Source organism: Cetorhinus maximus, chromosome 11 (assembly GCF_964194155.1).
Source record: "Cetorhinus maximus chromosome 11, sCetMax3.hap1.1, whole genome shotgun sequence".
In the NCBI taxonomy this organism is placed as follows: domain Eukaryota; kingdom Metazoa; phylum Chordata; class Chondrichthyes; order Lamniformes; family Cetorhinidae; genus Cetorhinus; species Cetorhinus maximus.
The window spans coordinates 108,403,814-108,421,883 of record NC_135889.1 but is presented as its reverse complement, the minus strand read 5'-3'; the positions used below and the strand labels follow the sequence as shown (position 1 = coordinate 108,421,883).

The window sequence follows — 18,070 nt, the reverse complement described above, 5'->3', positions numbered from 1 at the left end:
ATTTACTGCCTAGTGCGCATCTAAAATGTTAATTCCTAAACCGAGATCAAATGCCTCATTTGGCACTTTATGCAGGCAGCCATTAGAGGACTTCCTGTACAATGTGGCTCTAGATCATCCTGAAGGGCCAGCCAGCCACCATCACTGCATACAGTTGCCGCATGCTTCAGCTCTCACCCAACATTTCTTTTTATTCTTTCATGAGCCATTGGTATTGTTGGCAAGGCCAGCACTTATTGCCCATCCCTTATTGTCCCTGAGAAGGTGCCTTCTTGAACTGCTGCACTCCATGTGGTGCAGGTACACCCACGGTGCTATTGGGTAGGGATATGGGTTTATCTGTTGTTTAATATTTGGGCACAGCTCCAGCACAGATTTGGTTTGTCGCAGTCGTTTTCCACCCACATACACTGTTACTGGTCATATGGCAAGGTTATCCTCCCTGAGCTCGTTGCAGATGTGGTGACGTAATATTGTGATTAGGGGGGAAAATCTCCTCCTAACATTGTCAATGGAGCAAGTGAGAAGAGGAGATCTGAAATAACAGATCATCGCAAAATCATAATGCAATAATGTTTAAAACAAATGCGGCTCAGTGTCAAATTTTGTTTGATAGACTCCTGTAAAGGGGCATTTAATTTAAGTGAGTGCACAATATAAATGCGAGTTGCTAATGTACATATTTAGGTTGATCTATTTGCTGGAGGTCCCAAGACCTTTCTATAATGCAGTTACTTACATATAAAACAAGTTTTTTTTTAAAGTGCTAAATAAACAGCATTACAAATATTAGCTACCAGTGCTATGTCTTTCAATACAAATGTAATCTTTTAAGGAGGAGACAGGAGGACAGCAGAAACACTTCATGGATGTTCTCAAAGCATTGCGGAAGAGGTCAAACATCCCTGCCGGCTCATGGAGACCCTGGCTTCTGACCGACCAAAGCGGAGAAGGCTCATTCAAGAAGGCAATTAACATATTAAAAGACTTTGTCAGGAAATGTGTAGATGTGAAGTCAAGGCATCAGACGGAGGGCATAAATCTCCAACCAACCCATCAACCACCCTTCACGCACTGCCTGTCCTGCATGTGGTAGAGTCTGCAAGATCGCACATTGGACTTATCAGCCATTTCAGAACCCCTCAAACCGGAGTGGAAGCAAGTCATCCTCAATCCCTAGGCATTGCCTAATACCCAAGAATCTTTTTAATCTTGTGTCAGTCACACAAGACAGATTTTCCACTCATGACACAATGGTAATCCATTCTTTAAATGGCTTTCCACTGGCATAACTGTAAAATCTAACCAACTATTAGGGTAAAGTTACTGTATTACAGCCATTGGCAAGCCAAGATTGGATTTTGGTTACAGTGGGGGCACAGTAAACGTTAAAAGCCCATGTTTCATGTCCCTAGCTAATCATTATCACAATCATAGGAGATGCAATAATAATTAATTTCAAAGTTCTAAAGCCGAGTGCAATGGTCATTCGAAAATTTGTCAGATGCAATTCATTGAATGCAAGTCATATAATCACAACAGTATGTCACCACTTCTGTGCCCAGGAGTTCAGGGAAGATATTGTTGCATTTAACAAGGTCACGTGGATGGCAGACGACTATGACAAACCAGATCTATACCGGTTCAAGGCTGAAATAAATGGTCACGCAGGAATTACGTTCAAACATTAAACAACAGATAAACCTTTACGGACTGTAAAATTTAAGCAAATTAACATAGATCATTCCTTTGAAGGAAAACTGTAAGCTAAAGTGCCACACAGAAAATAAAAGCTACCTAGACATTAATTGCAGATTATAAATACAACCATTGCATGGTTGGAAAGAATGAAGGGAAAAACTAGTGGCTTGCTTGTGACCTTCAGATAACACTGACAGACAAGATTGCCATCAGTTACACAACAATGCTAATAAATGTGACTACAAAAACATTATGCCCACTGAAATGAATGATGTGCAGTATTTTCATGTTTCCCTATCAGCATTTAATTTGCAGATGGTGGCAAAAAACAGTTCTGAAAACTAAAAATATAAAAATATTGCAATGCTTTATTTGAACTTTGAAATAGCCATTCTCCTCAGTGTATTTTGTTTTGAAAAGCCATCAGATTTACTATATGTAAGACTTGAGAGAATTAAGTAGCAATTTGATGCCAGAAACCACTACCTTGTTTAGCAGGTTCCCCTTTAAAATAATCTGAAATGAGTATGCTCCAAAAGCTAACTTGATCATGGCCCATATATTTTTTTTAAATGCATGCAGCTTTAGAGTCAAAAATAAATCCAAGTTGCATTGTCATTTTGGATGCAATATGATGTTGAAGCACTTCAGGACAGCGATGGTTTAACTTTAGCCAGAGTTCAGAACTATAATATATGGTTAGTCTTCTATAGGGGACATAAATAGTCTGGCTTTTGGCAGCCAACTTATTTTAGAAGCAACGTAAGTGAACGGTCATAGCACTTAGCCAAACTGACTAGCCTTGCTTTCTCTACTGGAATGTCTTCTGACAATATATTTAAATATTAGATACAGTCTTAAACATTAGACAGTATAATAAATACCGTACAAGACAATTGGTTTTAAAAATCTAGTTTTAATTAGCTTCAAGCAAAATAAAATTCTGCAAAACATTTTTTGCTACAGTAATATATTCAGTTAATGTCCTTTTTATACATAAGAAATAGATACAGGAGTAGGCCATATGGCCCTGTGAGCCTGCTCCGCCATTCAATAAGGTCATGACTAATCTAATCTTGGCCTCAAGGCAACTCCCTGCCTGTTCCCCATAACCCTCCACTCTCCCAAAACTCAAGGGTCTGTTTATCTCAAATCTTGAATATATTCAATGACTTAGCCTCAACAACTCTCTGTGGTGGAGAATTCCAAAGATTCACAACCCCCTAAGCCTTGCCAGCCGATCAGCACCCTTTTCTCCTGTAGTATAAATTATTGGGATCATTTGAAATTCGGCATTTGTGTGTTTGCCCTGATGAAAGCAAGACAAAAAGCTTCGGCAATGTGTCTCTCTTATCAGCAATATTTATATAGCACCTTTAATGTCATAAGATGTCCAAAAGTGCATCACAGGAATATTATAAAACTGTTACAAATACAAACTTAATAAGATAGTTGTGTTTTGAAACTGTCTCTTTAATTTGAGGTAAAATGGAGGAATGAAGAGGGTCATGTGACTTGCTCTGATTTCAGTCTGACACCAAGCCTGGGTGGCTTGATTGTTAAAGGTGAAAGGGAGGTCCAGTTTGTCTTACCAGGGCAAAGGTACTAGATGTTGGATAGAAGAGAGTTGGGGGGGTCTAGAGGATAGCTAATTAGCAATTTTACCCGGATACAAGGCCATGTGATTCATGTTGCCATGGAGATGGGCTTTGGGAGGAGAGATTGAACCTCCATCGGGAGGTGGCCAGTCATTCAGGCAGTTCGAGTCAGAGTGGCTTTTGAGAGAATTCAGAGGCTAAATCCTTGAAAGTGAAGAACTGAAGTCCATCATAAAGGAGACTGTTTTTAAGGGATTTTGAGACTCTCAGTGGTCACTGAAGTCTGGGAGGATTACTAAGAAATTTGTGAGATCTGTCTTAAGTCACATCCGCCAGTGAGGTGTGTTCGACCACTCCAGCGGAAACAAGCCCAGCCTGTCCAACCTATCCTCATAAGATAACCCACTCATTCTAGGTATCAATATAGTAAATCCCCTCCAAATCGCCTCCAATGCATTTACACCCTTCTTTAAATAAGGAGACCAAAACTGCGCACAGTATTCGAGATGAGGTCTCACCAATGCCCTGCATAACTGAAGCATAACATCCTTACTTTTATTTTCAATTCTTCTCGTAATAAGGGACAGTGTTCCATTAGCCTTCTTGATTACATGCTGTACTTGCATACCAACTTTTTGTGACTCATGCATGAGAACACCTAGATCCCTCTGTACCTCAGAATTCTGGAGTCGTTCTCTATTTAAGTTATACTCTGCCTTTTTATTCTTCCTGCCAAACCAAACAACTTCACATTTTCCCACATTATACTCCATCTGCCAGATTTTTGTCCACAACTCAACTTATCTATATCCGTATACAAACTCCTTATGTCTTCTTTACAACATACTTTCCTACCTATCTTTGTGTCGTCTGCAAATTTAGCTACCATGCCTTCGCTCTGCTCATCTAAGTCATTGATGTAAAGTTGAGGCCTCAGCACAGACCCTGTGGGACTCCAACCGTCACACCCTGCCAATCAGACAAAGACCCATTTATGCATACTCTTTTTTTTCTGCCAGCCAGCCAATCTTCTATTCAGGCTAATATGTTACCCCTACATGATGAGCTTTTATTTTCCGCAATAACCTTTGATGTGGCACCTTATCAAATGCCTTCTAGAAATCCAAGTACAGAACGTCTACAGGCTCCCCTCTATCCACTGCACATGTTACTCCTTCAAAGAGCTCTAATAAATTGGTTAAACATGGTTTCCTTTTCATAAAACCATGCTGACTCTTCCTGATTACCTTGAGCTTTTCTAAGTGCCTAGCTATAACCTCTTTAATAATCAACACTAACGTCTTCCTCAACAGATGAGGAGATATATTTTATCTCTGTCATAGTCACATGGGATATCATTTGTGATTTTGGTAAGAACCATTTCAGTACTGTGGCGAAACCTAATTATAGGGTTTTGAACATGAAGTTCTGGGAAAGAAGGGCACAGGTTTTGGAGACAACAATACATTCAAGGACTTGAGAGGAAAGGGCTGTTGGAGTTGAGATGGTAGTTTGCAAGGATGCTGGGATCAAGGGTTAGTTTTTTTTTGAGGAGAGTTGATGATGGCAGATTTAAAGGGGAGAGGGACAATACCCGAAGAGAGAGAACCATTTACAATATCAGCTAACATGGGTCCAGGAAGGGAAGTTGGGTGGTCTGCAATTTAGTGGGAATAGGGTCAATGGAGCAGGAGGTGCGTCTCACAGAAAAGATGAGCTCAGAAAGGACATGAGGGATAATAGGAGAGAAACTAGAGAAAGATGAGAGTTCAGGGTAACTGTGGGTTTGTGAACAAGTGGTGCAGACACAACAGAGGCAGCTGATGGTGACAAAGAAGCCCATGAGTTCCTCACACTTATTGTTTAAGGTGAAGGCGAAGGAGGCTGGGGACAGGGGTTTAAGAAGATTGCTTGCAGTAGTGAAAACAAGCCAGGGGTTATTTTTGCATTCCAGGATAATCCTGAAATAGTGATGAGAGTAGGACCTGATAGTGCTTTTTGTGGTCCAGCCAGATCTGCCTATATCAGTTGTCCACCATATCCTTTTAAAGTATTCATTCTTTGGACTAAAAGTCGTGGAGATGAGGTCTTAATATGGGGAACAGCCAGGGTGAGAGAACAATGGTTTTATTCAGGACTAGGGCATCAAAAGTGGGGGTGAGGGTGGAGCTGAGCAAATCTGTAGCTGTAGAAATGTGGCAAACTGAGGGCCAAATGCTAGGCAGTTGGGATCTTGAAAGTGCGGGTGTAAGTGAAGTTGGTCATAGTTCTTCCGAGGGCCAGATACAGAAGCAAGTAGGGTTTGGAGTGGAAGGGGGAAGTGGGAATAGAGTGATACAAGGGACAGAATTTTTCCCTCGGATGGCGTGTGGACAGCCGACCCCCGCCACCGAAACAGCGCCCGCTGCCATTTTGAGTGGGCGGGCCAACTAAGGCCCACCCAGCGGCCTGCCCAACGAGAAGCACTATGCGCTTCCTGTGCAGGGGGGGGAAGAGAGGGAATCCCCAACTGTCAAAGTGCGTTCTTTTGCGCATGCGTGCGAAAGAGCGCACTGCTCCCTGAGGCAAAGTCCTGTCTTAGGGAGATTCGTGACAGGTAAGTAAAGTCTAAAAATAGATAAATATTGAAATTATTAACATGTCCCCCTCATGTGACAATGTCACACGAGATGGGACATGTTAATAATAAACACACAAAATTTATTAAATGTTTTAAAAAACGGACATGAAACTTCATCCCGCCAGCGGATGAAGTTTCATGAATAATCAGAAGCCTGCTGGGGCTCCTGGCCTGCCCGCCAGCCTTAAGCTTGGACGGGCAGGTCTTTAATTATCTTAATGAGCCTGTGAATGACCTCAATTGGCCATTGACAGGTCGGCGGGTGGACAGCGAAATCAGCTGTCCGCCTGCCTTCCTAAAAATTTAAAGGGACCGGGGTAACGTCGGGGATTCCTCCTGACGTCATCCGCGTCATTTTCCCCTCGGCAAGTGGGCCCCACCCCCAAATCGCCGAGGGGAAAATCCTGCCCAAGGAATTGATCAGGGATGGACTTATCTGTGATTGATATAATGGGACTAGTAAAGCCATGTGAGGTGGCAAGGTCAAGGGCGGACTAGTATATGGTTGGGGAGTTTACATGAAAGGAGAGATTTAGGGAGGAAGAGGGCAGTGAACCCAAATGACTCAAATGAAAATTTTGGTCAATTATTTAAAGAAATACTACCCAGAAAGGTTCACGAGGAAATCTTACTTCTGAGCATTATATTATTTTCTACCAATTTGCAACATTAAAATTACATTTCCAGGCACTTAAGCTTCACATTTTAGTTGCAAATCAAGGAATATAGTTTCATGTTGGCTGCGACCATTTTCAGTGTTCCTGCATTCAGTTTCAGAGTACAATGCCGCTAAAAATGAATTCAGAATGCTGGATGGTTGAAGTATGTGCTAATAGAAACTAAACATATAGCCTCCAACCAAGCAGCAGTTTCACATTTCTCATCACTAACAGTAAAAATCTTTTTCTATTCCATTATTTTATTATTTAATTTTTGTTGTTTATATAACAAATGCTGGCTTGACTGAATCACTTAAACAGACATTTTGGGAGCTGAATTATGATCAAAGGTACACAAGAAAACTAAGAGATGATTCAAATCCAACTACATACATTAATTAATTTCACACTACCCAGTTTACTAACTATTCTAAGTCAGTACGTCCTGATCAATAACAGACAAAAAAATAAACTTGGGACCTGCGCTACATAGCTGCACACAAGTTTGATTCCATGCTGATGTAGCTGATCTGAGCCAGGGCTGCAGCAGTGCTCCATAATTGGTCTCAGTGCCAAGGGCTGGGGTAGATAAAAATCAAATTTTAGTTCCTGCTCCTGGTAATTATCATCAGTCTGCTCCTGGAAAGTGCTTATATTGAGTGCGGGGACAGGATTAGATTCGGGTGTGATGCATTCCATGACTGAATAATCTGTCAATATGCTCAGTGTAGCCTCAAGAATGATACTTGGGGTTGGCAGTTATTAGTTCCTTCAAAACCATATCTCAGCTGTTGTCAAAACCTCAAAGGAGGATGGAAGAATTAAGAAAAAATACTCATGTGGAAATAGTCTCTCAGTATCTTAAATTTCTCCTCATAACAATAGTTGGTCAACCCTGGTGAATCTCTGCTGCATGGTCCCTATGATTTAAATTCCCTTTCTATATATGGGACCCAAAGCTGCATACAGTGTACTAAAGGAGGCTTAATTGCTACCTTGTGGTGAAGGCAGTACTGTTACGTAGAGTGTTCCAGGATTTGGACTCAGTGACAATGAAGGAACAGTAATATATTCCAAAGTCAGGATGGTATGCAACTTGGAGGTGATGGTGGCCAATGCACCTGCTGCCCTTTTCGAGGTGGGGGCGATTGTGGGTTCAGGAGGTGCTACCTAAGCAGCTTTGAAGAGTTGATTAAGCGCATTAGAAACAGTATATACTACAGCCACAATGCCCTGAAGAGGAATGGACGGTCTCAGCTTTTATCCAGGCCGTTACAATACTCCTAGTACCATTTGCCTGACCTTATGTAACAAGAGACTTCTAATTCAATTCCCACTGAAAATATATTACATTTCACGTATCTCTTTTTCAATGTCACCAATCAGTAATTTCTTCATTTGCCAGATACCTGGCTGTACTTTACTAATCTTCTGAAATATGTTTAACCCATCGAAGGATATTTAATATCAATCTAAAAAAATTAATTAACTGAAAAAGTTTGTTGAGGAGCCTTTTATAAAAAGAATTTGAGAGTTACTGAAAGATACTGAAACTCAACTCACCTCTTTGTGGGAATCTTTGTGTGCTTCTAGCGTTTTCATAATTGTTAGCTCTGCGTAGTTTTTAAACCTTGCCGGTTGGTTGCGCAGAATTTCTCGTAGAACTCTTAAGGCTAATGCTCTAATGGAGTGCTTGAGGGGGAGGGTGAAGGAGGGAGAGAAAGAATTTGATTTGTAAATACATTTATGCATTGCTGTATTTTCATACAATTCCTTTCCAAAGATAGAGTTGAAGTTCAAGTTAAGGACTGCTTCACCAGTAGTTAACAGCAGTATAGAGAACACGTAACAGTCATGGCAAGACGTCAAAAAGAAAAATCTTCTGAAGCTTATATTTGGTAGGGGTGTCAGGGATTAAAATATTTAGGTTAGGAAATTTTCTCCTGGTGAACAGTTGTGATTTTATTACATGTTTGCTAGTTGTAAATCCGTGAACACTCAAAAGTAGCATTTTCCTTGTACGGATTACCTGTGCATTAAGTCAAATCACAAAATGTATTTATAGCTTTCTACATCATGAACAATATGCATCCTGTTCCAATAAGAGGCTTATAAACATGGTTAGGTCTAATTATTTCCTATGATACATTGATATTGAGTTTCTGTTTAAGCCAAGGCGCAAATGGATTAACCATCACATTAATTTAAATCTTTTGAAAAGGATCCCAAGGTCAATTCTATCCCTCCTGCCTTTTTCAATACCCTTTTGTCTTGTTTCAATCACTTGCATGTTTAAAGGATTGCACTGTATTTCAAATTGCTTGAACGGGCGGACAGCTGTTAACAATGAAAATGTCAAAGTATTCCAAATTTCCATATTAGTGTTCTGATATGTTTTCCTTTTCCCTCAACCAAGGATTCCACTTGCCCCACCACACCCTCTTCATGCCCCTGGTTGACAGGGCCCTTGGCCGTGTCCATTCATTTCAGGCACTTTTACTTTCATCCTTTACCCTCCCTCCCAGAACCATGATAGGGTTCCTCTTGTACTCACCTTCCATCCCACCAGCTTCCATATTCAACAGATCATCGTCTGCCATCACCAAACACATATTCCCCTTCCCTCCCCTTTTAACATTCCAAAATCCCTGTCCTTTAGCCTTGTCCTTTCCTCAGTCATCTCCAACACCACCTCCCCTCTCCACAGCACCTTTCCATGCAAATGAAGGAGTTCCTCTTTCCTTCGCACTGTCCAAGGCCCCAAACATTATTTCCAGATCAAAGAGCGATTTACTTCTACTTCTTTCAATTTAATATTCTATATTCACTGCTCGCAATCTGGTCAGTTCTACATTGGGGAGATTAAAAGCAGATTGGGTGGCCGCTGTGGAATATTGCTGTTCAGCGTGACTCCAAGCTTCCGTCGACTGCCATTTTAACTCTCCACCTTGCTCCCACTCTGATCTTTCTGTCCTCTGTCTCCTGTACTATCCCAAAAATGTTCAACATAAGCTTAAGGAACATCAACTCATCTTTCCATGGGGCACATTACAGCCTTTTGGACTCAACATGAGTTCAACAATTTTAGATGGTAACCTCTGCCATGCATTTTGTTTCCCTTTTCTTTGCTAGTTTTGGTTTTACTCTCGTTTTTCTCTTTAGTCTCCTTTCAGGCAACAGCTGTTTATGATCCTGTCATTCACACTTTCCCTAGACACGTTTTATTTCTTTACTTGTCCCATTACCTCTCCCTTTGGCCTTGCAACATGTACCCTTTTGACATTTAAGCTCTCCTTCCTTCCACTTTGTCATAGAATTCTTTTCCCATACTCTTCCCCGCACCCCCCCCACCCATCTCCAATTTCACTAGCTTAAATCCCGTTTCACCTCTAACTTTGCCTAGTTCTGTTAAAAGGTCATCGACTTGAAACATTAACTCTGTTTTTCTCTCCACAGACTTGCTGAGTATTCCCAGCATTTTCTACTTTTGATTTTCAGCATCTGCAATATTTCACTTTTCCACATTTTATATTATCTGTCTGCAGTCTATCTTGAACTGACCCAAGAGTGAACAAGGATTCTTCTGAGGGTGGGAAAGAGTTTTGGAAGCTTGGATTAACTGAAGAAACATTTTACTAAAAACCTCAAGAGATGCCATATTAAATATAGCAGGTCGGCTGGTTTAGTCCAATCCTGATAAACTGGATGACTTTACTTATTTTGAACAAGCTACACAGCTATTTTATGAACAACGAATCCTGCTGATGCAAAATACCATTTTGTTCCTTAGGTAAATGCAGGATTTTCACTCACTGTGGGCTGTGAAGAATTACTTACATCCTTGTCTCCTAGGGTCTCTAGAAGCAAAAGCAGAATAGTCTTGAAATGCTCATCCCAAACCCCCAGGGTATCCTCTCTGGTTATTTTTAAGAGCTCCAGTAGTGCTGCCTTCCGCTCTTCAACTCGTTCATTGTGGTTGGAAAGTTCTTTCAGAAGGTCAGCAACCAAATCTGAATGGTCAATGGGAACTGCCAGGAAAAGGAAAAAAATATATTCCTGAAATCTTTCAAAGTATCCATTTCTTTTGATCAAAAAGGTTGTAGCATATGAGAATTACAATACTGAACTACACCTTTCTCTTTGCGTGATAGTTAAGGATATGATGCCAGACAGCTGTATGCCGAACACAGGTTCACTGTTTCAAGGAACTTCACTGTTTTTAAGTGTTACAATTGCGTAGTTTTTTCCAACTAGAATATATTTCAAGCTATGTTGTAAAAATTAAAATAGGTTTACAATATATTGCAAAAGATCAAAGATAGATAGATCTCATGTTTGAGACATCAACATTCTCAATTCCAGCAAAGTAAATTTTGGACTTTCATCTTCACAACGATCTCGCAAAAGCAGATCAAAGCAATCCTGCGGCACAATGGCTACCCTGATCAGATTATTGTTCGTTGTGTACTGAGCAAATGGGCCAAAGAACACCACTTGTGGTCTTGAAAAGTACCCGGTCTGCCTCAAATTATCCCGGAAAGGCAAAGTATCTCAAAAAATTTGAACAGCAAGTTAAGCAAGCCATGACACATTGCTACTATGCAGTGGCTACATAAGTGGTATATTCCACTATCAGGAGCTGCTGGCAGTCCAAAACGACTTTCTGTCTACCACAGAACTGAGCAGCATCATGTATGAATTTCAGTGCCGGTGCGATGCCAGGTGCATAGGCTGTACATCTTAGCGAATGGTTGATCGAATCAAACAGCTGTTATGACGTGACAGGTGATGTGTGCCAGGCAGGCCAAATCCACAAGGGAAATTTGGTCACGCTATCACAATGGTTCTGCAATTTGTATTTATTGCGATAAGATTTGTGCACTGAAATCGGAAGTAAGTACTGAGTCCACTAACACCTTTAGAGATTTTAAAAGCTAAATCAAAACATTTATTAACAAAAGAAAAGATTTCAAGCACATACATAAGATTATAGTTACTTAATGCTATAACAAATATCAACATCCCTAATTAACCCCACTCCCAACTACACACTCCCTTTAAGGCAACAGTCCAAAATAGATTTTAAATTATATCAACCCAGCAAAGTCACCACACACGTCCACTTGACAGTTGAATTCCAAAGGCTTTCCTCCACCTTTGGTTACTGGAAACAGCAAACTTCTGCAAAAGTTGCTGAAGGTTTCCTCAAGGCTGTTTCACACAGACCTTTGACATCTTACATGCCCCCCCCAACATAACCTTCCATCCTTCTTTATGTGTTTCTCTCGCTTTAATCTGTAAATTCCATTGTTATATATGTCTTTGGAAATTTACTACTTCCATAATATAAAAATCTTTCATGCTGCCAATATGGTCAGTACCTTTGGGAAAAACAAACACAATGCTTGGCCTTGCTTATCTTGTTAGTTGTAAACATCCCATTATCCCTTTGAAACCTAAACAACTCCTTCATTTATCTAAAAATGGGGCAAATTTCCTTCATACCCTACATGCTAAGTCCTTATCCATGTTTACTCATTAGCATTTCAAATGCTTTTTACCCCAAATTTTTGATAATTTCAAGCTTGTAGTCTATCTGACTCTAATTCAATTAAATCTCACAGACAGAACCATCTATACTCACACCCATAAACTTACTTTACAATAAACCACAATAATATAATGAAAAAGTGTTAGTTTCATGACACAGCATGTTTCTTTGGTTGTTCATAATAGGCAGAGTTTAGACTGTGCTTGCAAAACCCAAAACAAAACATCTACGGCTAGATGTGATTCTGCGATTGGGCAGTATTGGCTGAACAATTCTGAGTGCGTTAATAGCTATACTAAGAACAATTTAAGATAATCAGTTGAGATCATAATGTAGCCCATTTACGCTTGCTAGAAGAGACATACATTCATACTCATGGACTCTCTCTCTGCAAACAAAAGGGATATGTTCAAGCCTTGCTTTTTTTGGATTAGGCAGGAGTTTGGGGAGCCTGAATTTGCCAATGCTTTCGTCATGACAACGTCTCAGCCAGAGTTGATTTGTCAACTAATCAACACTTTTTTCTCCTATAGTATAAATTGCTTGAATTGCTTGAAATTTGGCATTCTTATGTTTGTCCTGATGAGTGCAAGATAAAAAGGTTCATTAACACACACACAATTGGCGAGGACAAGACTGATACTGGCTGAGGTGCCCCTCAGTTGAATGGCATGCAGACACTCTACAGTTAAGGCTTACACATGAATAACAGCCACCTGAGCGAGGTACTGAAATGTATCCAAGGACTGTATCCCAACAAAGATTCAATAGCTTCAGGAAGAGAAGGAACAAAGATTTGATAGGTGAAAAGTGATAGAGAGAAGTGGGAAGGAAAATAATGAACAACAGAGAAAAGAAAAAGAGAGAAAAGTTGAGGACAAAAATAGGCCGTGATCCATTGTGGTCCAAACCTCCAGTACTTAAAACTGACCTCTGCATGCATCTGTCTAAATGACCCCTGTACTTTGACAATGTCCCTCCTTAACTGCTTTCTTTCTAGACTGGAAGCCTTAAACTTCGCCATTTCTCATAACTCTTCCAGAATACATGTTAGGAGTAGTTTTGTTGCTCTTCTTGATCCCTTCAATAACGTTTATGGTGCACATATAGCTGGGCTGTGGTTGTATGACAAAACATAATACAATAAGCATGGTTTTGGTTTGGGCAATGCTTTATAAAGCACTAACATAACTCCTGTGAAATTGTATTTTTTGACATTTTATTAGATTTTAAATTGATTCAATACATTTCCTAGCCACAAAGGGCAGGATATTGAGGTTGGCAAGTGGGGGGCGGGGCCCGCTCACCGATGCGTAAAATGACGCGGGATGATGTCACCTCGCGTCATTTCAATTTTCAGGTTGGCGACGGCACAGTCAAATCATCTGTGCGCCCGCTGACCTGTCAACGGCCAATTGAGGCCATTTCAAAAGTAATTGAACTCGTTAAAGGACCTGCCCATCCAACCTTAAGGTTGGGCTTCAGAAAAAGCATGAAACCTCATCCATGGGCGGGATGAGGTTTCATGTAGGTTTTTAAAAATTTAATAAAAGTTTAATTAAAAGTGATGGACATGCCCCAACTCATGTGACAGTGTCACATGAGGGGATGTCAGGGAAATTTTATTTTTTTATATTTAGAATTTTTGAATTTGGTGTCAATCTCCCTGAGGCAGCACTTAGCCTCAGGGAGATGAGTGTGCTCTTTCGCACATATGCAGGAAAGAGCGCACTCTCAGCTTAGGGAATTCACCCCCGCCCGCACAGGAAGTGCATAGCGCTTCCTGGCGGACGTCACGCTGGGCGGGCCTTAATTGGCCCGCCTGCGTAAAATGGTGGTGCACCCCCAATTGGGGGCGCCGATCGGAGGCGCACCCGCACACGCCCGCTCCTGAACATCCCCCCGAAAATTCTGCCCAAAGTAATCTTTCTACTATTAACCATATATTTTTCTCTAAATCTCCTTGTGCTAATTTAATTTCAATTATTGTTTATTTATGGATTTTTTTTCAACTTAGGAACTTCATCAGTGTGGAATTTTAATTTTCCATTTATTTGCTCAATTGTGGAACCAATTTGAATTCTTTTGAAAACCTGGTCTTCAACTGCACCTTGTCTCTAATACTCTCCCCTGCATTAGCATTGTCAGTATTATGATGAATTTACAAATGACTTGGGGTAAACAGACCACTTGCGTAGGTTAGGAACAATGATCAAAACACTGGGCCTACCAGACCGCAGTTAACACCTTTCTCAAGCTGGTACAAATACTGCACAAATTCCTGTTTTAACCTACAGCTCCTCTTCCAGTCCCAAATTCAACACTGTTGTCTGTAGCTTTGATTCAATTCAAGGTTTTTTGTATGAAAATTTATTAATTTCCTTCTGAATGTCCAAATAAACAATGTCATAAGGGAATACTGCAAGCCATAAAAGCAAACATGCTATCAAACAGAATTCTACAGCAAAACTGCAAACGTGGTTTTTTTATTTTTCATGGGATTTGCATGTCCTTTGTTGCCCATCTCTAATTGGCCTTGAACTGAGTGGCTTGTTAGGCCATTTCAGACTGCAGTTAAGAGTCAACTACATTACTGTGGATCTGGAGTCACATGTAGGCCAGGCCAGGCAAGGATGGCAGATTTCCTTTCCTAAAGGGCATTTTATGGCAATTGATGATGGTGGTTATGGACACCATGACTAAGACTAGCTTTATACTCCAGATTTATTAATTGTATTTAAATTCCACCAGCTGCTGTGATGGGATTTGAACCCATGTCCCCGTGCATTAGTCCAGTGACATTACCACTATGCCACCAACTTCCTCATCTACTTAGAAGGATATTATTTACATACACGGGTACGTTTCCAGTTTATATACCAGTGCAGGTCATTATGTTATCTATGCTAATCTAATAGCTATGTTACAATTTATGACTCTCACTCCAGAGATTTGAGCATATAATCTGGATTGACAGCATGAGTGAGTGTTGCATTGTTGGTTTTGTCTTTTGGGTGTTAAACCGAGACCCCACCTGCCTCGTGGATGGACTTAAAAGATCCTATGACATGCTTCAAAGAGCAGAAAGGGAGTTACGCTTGGTATAGAATTATAGAGAAGTTACAGCACAGAAAGAGGCCACACAGCTAGTCAAAAAAGAACTTGAAAAAAACTAGCTGCCCATTTTAATCTCACCTTCCAGCGCTGGGTCTGTAGCCTTGCAAGTTACAGCACTTTAGGTGCAGATCCAGGTGCCTTTTAAATGAGTTGAGGGTTTCTGCCTCCACCACCAAACCAGGCGGTGAATTCCAAGTGCCCACCACCCTCTGGGTGAAAAGGTTTTTCTTAACGTCCCCTCTAATCCTTCTACCAATCATCCAATCTACCAATCTGTGCCCCGTGGTAATTGACCCCTCTGCTAGGGGAAAACAGGGCATCCCTGTCTACTCTATCTAGGCCCCTCATAATCTTGTACACCTCAATCAGGTCACCCCTCAGCCTCCTCAGTTCCAAGAAAAACAACCCTACAGTCTATCCAATCTTGCCTCATAGCTGCAATTTTCAAGCCCTGGCGACATTCTTGTCAATCTCCTCTGTATTCTCTCCAGAGCAATTATGTCCTTCCTGTAATGTGGCAACCAGAATTGTACACAAAATTCCAGCTGTGGCCTAACCAGCATTTTATACAGTTCCATCATCACATTCCTGCTTTCGTATTCTATACCTCGTCCAATAAAGGAAAGCATTCCATATGCTTTCTTTTCCACCTCCAGGGTCCTGTGGACACGCACACCAAGGCGTCTCACTTCCACTACCCATCCCAATGTCCTCCCATTTATTGGGTATTCCCTAGCTTTGTTTGCCCTCCCCAAATGCATTACCTCACACTTCTCTGGATTGAATTCCATCTGCCACTCTTTTGCCCACTCAACAAAACCATTGATATCATTCTGGAGACAACAGCCATCCTTTTTACCATCAACTACATGCCAAATCTTTGTGTCATCTGTCTGTTTCCCAATCATGCCACCCACATTTAAGTCCAAATCAGTAATATATACAACAAACAGCAAGGGGCCCAACACTGAGCCCTGTCGAATGCCACTGGAACGTTTTCCATTCGCAAAAACGTCCATCAACCATTACTCTTTGGCTCAGTGACAGGAAACAATCTTGAATCCAACTCGCCACATTCCCCTAGTCTCCCATGGGTTTTTACTTCTCTGACCGGTCTGCCATGTGGAACCTTGTAAAATGCCTTACTAAAAACCATGTAGACTATATCCACTGCATTATCCTCATCAATCATCCTTGTTACTTCCTCAAAAAATTCGATTAAATTAGTAAGACATGACTTTCCCCTAACAAAACCACGCTGACCATCCCTGATTAATCTATTCCTTTTTAAGTGATCCTGTGTTTCAGAATTGATTCTGATAATTTGCCCACCACCAAAGTCAGAATGACTAGCCTATTATTATTTGGTTTATCCCTTGCACCCTTTTTAAATAATGGTTCAATGATCACAGACCTCCAATCCTCTGGTACCTCACCTGTATCTAGTGAGGCTTGGAAAATGATCCTCAGAGCATCCGCAATTTCCTCCTTGGCTTCCTTTAGCAGATGAGGATACAATCCATCCAGCCCTGGTGACTTATCCACCTTCAAGGATCACAGAATTTTAACAGCACAGAAGGAGGCCATTTAGCCCAGTGTGTCTGCACCGGCTTTCCAAGTGAGCATTATGACCTAATGCCATTGCCCTGCCTTTTCTCCGTACTCCTGCACATTGTTTCTATTTAAATAATCATCTAATACCCTCTTGAACGCCTCGATTGAACCTGCCTCTACCACACTTCCAGGCAGTGCTTTCCAGACCGGAACCACTTCTTGTGTGAAAAAGGTTTTTCTCACGTCACATTTGCTTCTTTTACAAATCACTTTAAATCTGTGCTCTCTCGTTCCTTTTACGAGCAGGAACAGCTTCTCCCTATCTACTCTGTCCAGCCCCCCTCATGATTTTGAACATCTCTATCAAATCTCCTCTTAGCCTTCTTCTCTCCAAGGAGAACAGTTCCAACCTCTCCAATCTATCCTCATAGCTGAAGTTTCTCATCCATGGAATCATTCTTGTAAACCTCTTCTGCACTCTCTCCAATGTGTTCACATTCTTCCTATAATATGCTGCCCAGAATTTACATAATACTCCAGCTGAGGTCTAATGAGTGTCTTATATAAATTCAGCATAACCTCCTTGCTCTTCTACTCTATGCCACTATGAATAAAGCCAAGGATACTATGTGCTTTATTAACTGCTCTCTCCACCTGTCCTGCCACCCTCAATGATCTATGCACATAAATACCCAGGTCTTTCTGCTCCTGCACCCACTTGAAAATTTCACCCCTTATTTCTTATTGTCTGTCCATGTTTTTCCTACCAAAATGAATCACTTCACACTTCTCCACATTGAACTTCATTTGCCACCTATCTTCCCACTCCACCAACTTGTCCATGTCCTTTTCAAGTTCTACACTGTCCTCCTCACAGTTTACAACACTCCCAAGCTTTGTATCATCCACAAACTTTGAAATTGTTCCCTGTACACCAAGATCTAGGTCATTAATATATCTCTGGAAAAGCAAGGGTTCCAATACCGACCCTGGGAACTCCACTACAAACCTTCCTCCAGCCCAAAAAATATCCATTCACCATTACTCTCTGCTTCCTATTTTTCAGCCAATTTTGTATCCACATTGCTACTGTACATTTTATTCCATGAGCAATAACTTTTCTCACAAGTCAGTTGTGTGGTAGTGTCAAACGCCTTTTGAAAGTCCAAGCATACCACATCAAAAGCATTACCCTCATCGATCTTTTCTGTTACTTCTTCAAAAAACTCTAGCAAGTTAATTAAACACGGTTTCCCCTATAGAAATCCAT

General features: G+C 40.9%; 1 protein-coding gene across 4 annotated transcripts in view; it reads right to left on the bottom strand.

Moving 5' to 3' along the window:
* Positions 1–18,070, bottom strand: part of clasp1a (cytoplasmic linker associated protein 1a) — a 316,093-nt gene that overhangs the window by 17,773 nt on the left and 280,250 nt on the right. For all 4 annotated transcript variants that reach the window (XM_078552573.1, XM_078552570.1, XM_078552571.1 and 1 more), the window contains 2 exons: positions 10,416–10,606; positions 8,142–8,270 (listed from right to left, as the gene is read on the bottom strand). In XM_078552573.1, coding sequence (XP_078408699.1) covers positions 8,142–8,270; positions 10,416–10,606 — 320 coding nt within the window. The remainder of the gene's footprint in view (positions 1–8,141; positions 8,271–10,415; positions 10,607–18,070) is intronic.